The 5,433-nt window shown below is 48.2% G+C and overlaps 1 protein-coding gene across 1 annotated transcript; it reads left to right on the forward strand.

The window, feature by feature from the left end:
• Positions 1 to 1,937: 1,937 nt before the first annotated feature.
• On the forward strand, positions 1,938 to 4,982 carry SOX11 (SRY-box transcription factor 11). The gene has a single exon (XM_051976066.1). The coding sequence runs from the start codon at positions 2,038 to 2,040 to the stop codon at positions 3,397 to 3,399; it is 1,362 nt and encodes a 453-aa protein (XP_051832026.1). The 5' UTR covers positions 1,938 to 2,037; the 3' UTR covers positions 3,400 to 4,982.
• The last annotated feature ends 451 nt before the right edge of the window (positions 4,983 to 5,433 follow it).

The following is a 5,433-nucleotide window of genomic DNA, read 5'->3' on the forward strand; positions in this document are numbered from 1 at the left end:
GCTGCATTGGTTCTTGTATCCATGAATATTTTGTACATTACTGACTAATATTTGCTTTCTCAGTTTTAGACTCTATCAGAGTTTGTCACTGGTATAGCCTTTAGGAGCCCAGTGTCACCTCCTTGCTTTAATGGGACAAGAGAGAAATTAAATGGAGTAACATTAGAGAAAACTACAGTAAAAAATCAAATTCTAAATATGAAAGAAAATGTTCTAGTATATTTTCCTGTGCAAAATGATGGACAAAACTGATTTCAATGGACTGCTTCATAATCCATAGGTCCTATTCCTTTTCTGATTAGAGAGACACTGCCCAACCCCCGTACCACACACAATAACTACTCCACAATAAAACCTATTCAATTGAAAGTCGGTTGGGAATACTCTTTCGTCTCTGGTTTATATTATTCAATCCTCCCCCCCTCCCCCCCCCAAGTGAGTTACCAGGAGCTAGATTACCTTTTTGTCAATTAATGATCTTTAGTCGTGTGTGTGTGTGTGTGTGTGTGGAGGGAGGGAGGGAGAGAGAGAGAGAGAGAGAGAGGAGAGAGAGAGAGAGAGAGAGAGAGAGAGAGAGAGAGAGAGAGAGAGAGAGAGAGAGAGAAATTTTGGAGATATTAGATGAAGAATGGAAGGAGGGTGGGGGCCACTGTTCGTTGCTGTCATGACACAACAGCCCGGGTCTGGGAGAGAAGCAGCATCTCTTCTCTTCAGCCAGATTGGATGGGAGTGACTGATCTGGAGAAAAACCGTCTACCCGTTACTCACACCTCTGATTTTAGAGGCAAAGCAAAACAAAGAAAAAGAAAAAGAAAGAAAAAGTCACCAAAATACGATCTAGGATAAAAACGAAGCGAAATAGGACCAAACAGATAATATGCAAACGGAGGAAGGAAAATACAGCCTCTTGGGCTTTGAATTGATTTTTTTTCTTGCCTTGAGAAAAAGGGGGGATGGGGGGAGAGCCCCACGTGTCTTAGAAAAGCTTGTAGAGTTAAAGCGCCACCTTCAGTTGTCTAGAAACGGAATCCACCAGAATACATCCCAGTGCTTCTGGGAAAGCTGAAATCACCCTGTCGGATGCTACCAGGCAAATGGAAATCAGAGTCTAGTCTCAGAGATTTTACACCCACCATCTCAAACCTTCCGCCTTCGTCGCACCGCCCCCTCCCCGCCGCCGCCCCATTTAACAAAATGCATGCTGAGACAGAGGGTGTCGAAGAACAAGAAGTCAAGCAGGGGGATTCAGATGGAGGCCAGAAATTTGTCCTAGGTACAATAGCAGAGACGGTTCTAGCGAGGGGGCAATATCTCTAGGCGTGACCGCCTTAGTGTATCCACCTCTGCGAGAAGCCCATAGAGAATAGAGACATACGCCTCGGTGGCACGGAAAGAGAACGCATAGATGCATAACAGACGCATATATTTTAAAATAACACATTTCTAGACATGCTTTTTCCCCACCTCCAGCTTTCCAATGAAGCCCCGCAGGCGGGGCAAAGGGGGAGGAGAAGGGGAGTTAATAAAGGGATCGGGGAGGAGCTGACAGCCGGCGATTGGCTGGCTCAGGGAGTGATGTCACCCATATGACACCCTGATAACTAGTTGGGAGAGAGCCCTCAACTTTTTGCAGAAGGAGTGCGCGCGCCTGGGAGTACTTGGGGTCCGGCGATTGCGGCAGGGAGCGCGTTCAAGCCGGAGCAAGAGGGGTCCTGCGCCGCCGCCGCTGCCGCTGCTGCTGCCTGCCTCTGCTCAGAAACCTCGCTGCTGCTGCTGCTGCCGCCGCCGCCGCCGCCGCCGCCGCCGCCGCCGCCACCGCCAAGACCGCAGCGGGTAGCAGCCACCTAAGCCGCCGCAGCCGTTGTGTGCAGCTGGAGCAGGAAGGGGGTGGGGGGGAGGGGGGAGAAGAAAAAGGGGGTACGGAGGACTTTGCAACTTGCAAGGGGAGGTGGGGGGGTGGGTGGGTGGGAGGGGGAGGGGGCTTGCCGCACAGGAGAAAGTTGCTTTGGGTTTTAACGCAACGCACAACGCCCGAACATGGTGCAGCAGGCAGATAGCCTGGAAAGTGAGGTCAACCTGCCCCGGGAGGCGATGGACACGGAGGAGGGTGAATTCATGGCCTGTAGCCCGGTGGCCCTGGATGAAAGCGACCCAGACTGGTGCAAAACGGCATCAGGCCACATTAAGAGGCCGATGAACGCTTTCATGGTGTGGTCTAAAATCGAGAGGAGAAAAATCATGGAGCAGTCCCCAGACATGCACAACGCGGAGATATCCAAGAGGCTGGGGAAGAGGTGGAAAATGCTTAAAGACAGTGAGAAGATCCCCTTTATCCGGGAAGCGGAGAGGCTGCGGCTCAAGCACATGGCCGATTATCCCGACTACAAGTACAGGCCCAGGAAAAAGCCCAAAATGGACCCTTCGTCCAAACCTAACGCTAGCCAAAGCCCTGAGAAAAGTGCCGGCGGGGGCAGCAGTGGCGGGGGAAGCGGCAGCGGGGGCGGTGGCGGCGGCAGCAGCAAGAACTCAAAGAGCTCCAGCAAGAAATGTAGCAAACTGAAGACCTCTTCATCCTCCTCTTCGACCTCCTCCTCGTCCACATCCTGCCCCAAGCCAGGAGCCGGTAAAACAGCTCACCACGGTGACTACGCAGGCGAGGATTTGGTGTTTGGCACCCTCAAAGTGAACGGCGCGGGCGGTGGTGGCGGCTGCAGCAAAACCGTCAAATGCGTCTTCATGGATGATGAGGATGAGGACGAGGAGGATGAGGACGACCTTCAACTGCGGATCAAGCAGGAGCCGGAGGAAGAAGACGAGGAGCATCCAGGGCGGCAGCAGCAACAGCAGCAGCAAACCCAGCAGCTGCTCCGGCGCTACAGCGTCGCCAAAGTGCCCGCCAGCCCCACGCTGAGCAGCTCCGCGGAATCCACCGAGGGGGCCAGTTTGTACGAGGAGGTCCGAGCCGGCGCGACCTCCGCCGGGGGCCACGGCGGGGGCGGCAGCGCCAGTCGCCTTTACTACAGCTTCAAAAACATCACCAAGCAAAGCGCCCAGCAGCTGCAGCAGCCCAGTCTGTCCCCAGCTTCCTCGCGCTCTGTCTCCACCTCCTCCTCCTCCAGTTCCAGTTCTAGCAGCAGTGAGGAGGCTGATGACCTGATGTTCGATCTGAGCTTGAATTTCTCCCAAAATCCCCACTCGACGACCGAGCAGCAGCTGGGGGGCGGCTCAGCGGCGGGGAATCTATCCCTGTCCCTGGTGGATAAAGATTTGGATTCGTTCAGCGAGGGCAGCCTGGGCTCCCACTTTGAGTTCCCCGACTACTGTACCCCGGAGCTGAGCGAGATGATCGCGGGGGACTGGTTGGAGGCGAACTTTTCCGACTTGGTGTTCACATATTGAAAAGGGGGGAGGGGGCACCTCTGTCTCTCCCTCGGCCAGTAGTGCGGAGCAGGGTTCGAGAGGAAATCGTGATGATGATGATGAGAATAATGATGATGATGGGGAAAGAGAAGATGCTCATGATGTTGTGATGATGACGCAAAGAAATTGGAAAAGATGATAAAAAAAAATGGTGGAGTTTAAGAGAAATGAGTAGTTTTTTGGTTATTTTTCCTGTCTTTTATTTTAATTTTTAAATTCTTTCCCCCTCCCCCTCTCCCTTATCATGTCTCAAGGTAGTTCCAAACCCAGCCTGGAGTTGTGATTCCCCACCCCCATCCCAAAATGTGTAATTTTTTTTTTTGTATTTTTATTTTTTCCCTGAATTTGGTGATCGCAACAAAGGCGTAAGGGACTGGGGGCGGGAGTAGGGGGAGGGGGAAACGCTCCGGAAGGCGCTGTTTGAAGCTTGTCGGTCTTTGATTGAAGTCTGGAAGACGGTCTGCAAAGAAGCCTTTTGGCCGCGCAACTGTTACTCAAGGGGGTTTGTGGATTTTTTTCTTTTTCTTTCCTGAGAGATCTTACAGAACTGTTGATTTAAAAAAAAAAAAACAAAAACAAAAGGGACCATTGCAACTTTTTATTATTATTATTATTATTTTGGAGGGAGAAAACTGATGTCTTCTATGCATCCGATTCTTAACAAAACTGCAGGGAGCTTGAAAAAATACAGACTGTACAAACGCTTACAAAAAACAAAAAAAACAAAAAAACAAAAAAAAAAACTGTGAACTGACTTAAGATCAGAGTTTACTTTTCAGATCAAATTGTTTATGGTTTTACAAATGTGATTTCTACTTGCCAACCTTTTTTTTGTAACTTGTTCCCTTATACCTCCTTGATTGAATACCAGACAGCCTAGACCTCAGTACAAAAGGTATTGAAACATTTTTGATACATAACAGACCTCAGTCTTTTTTAAAAATTAATATATTTTCAGGCGTATTTTTGTACAGTGAAAAGGGAACATTCTTGCTGTGTTTTTTCAGTAAGACTTTCAGGCACTTCTTCCCTTTTGATTTCTTTTTTTCCTCTGTTTTTAGCATGCAAGTATGTTGGTACGTTATGTCCTGGTTTTAAAAGGATTAAAATTTTTAAATAATCCTTGCATCTAAAGGCCTTGTGGTTTTAAAAAAAAAAAACTTTTTTGTACAGCTATAGTTCAGATTTGTTCAATATTTGTAGGTAAAGATTTATTGAAAATGGTGATATAGACCTCAGAGCTGTTACCTTAGTTTAAAGATTGTATATGTACTGTATTATAGTAGGTCTTTATGTATCTCATACGCTGTGATATGTGGATGGGGCCCCAGATGGAAGGTATGAAACTGGATTCTCGATTTTTAGCAAAAAAAAAAGGCACATAGTAAAAGAAAGTTTCTCATTTTGTGCAATATAATCTAAATAAAGTACAGACCATCTGCACATTTTGTAGCAAAAGATGGCAAAGCAGACTCATGCACTGTCAACATCCTTGCCTGTTTTTTTTATGCTGAAAGTCTGTATCTTGACAATTTTAATAAATCAGCTGGAACTGATAGAAACTCGTATCGCCAATAGTCTCTATGGAAGTGAAGCTGGAGAGTGTCACGTATTGTCCGCCCCTAACTCGCAAACAGAAACAAGAGATCTAGAGAGGTGGCTCTGTGCTTGTAGAGAAGCCTGGGGAGAGGGAAAGAAGGGGAGGGAGCGGCGAGGACTATCCATTTTTGAAGATGGTACAGACTTTTTAAGTGCTAAATTGATGAGAGAGAATAATATCCGGGTTTCTTTATCATCTTCCTTCGGCTACTTATTAGAAAATGACCTAGTAGTATTCTTTATCTCCTTTTCCCCACCTCCCTTTTCTCACCTCTTTCCCATTCTCCTTTTTCTCCCAGCTCTCCCGCCTTCTCCCTTCTCCCCAGACCCATCCAACCCTAGTGCACCCGAGGCTCTGAAAAATGGCGGGGGGAGGGGCAGGTTTTGAGCGGACTCGATTTGTGCACGTTATTG

Source organism: Antechinus flavipes, chromosome 2, assembly GCF_016432865.1.
Source record: "Antechinus flavipes isolate AdamAnt ecotype Samford, QLD, Australia chromosome 2, AdamAnt_v2, whole genome shotgun sequence".
Classification (NCBI taxonomy): Eukaryota; Metazoa; Chordata; class Mammalia; order Dasyuromorphia; family Dasyuridae; genus Antechinus; species Antechinus flavipes.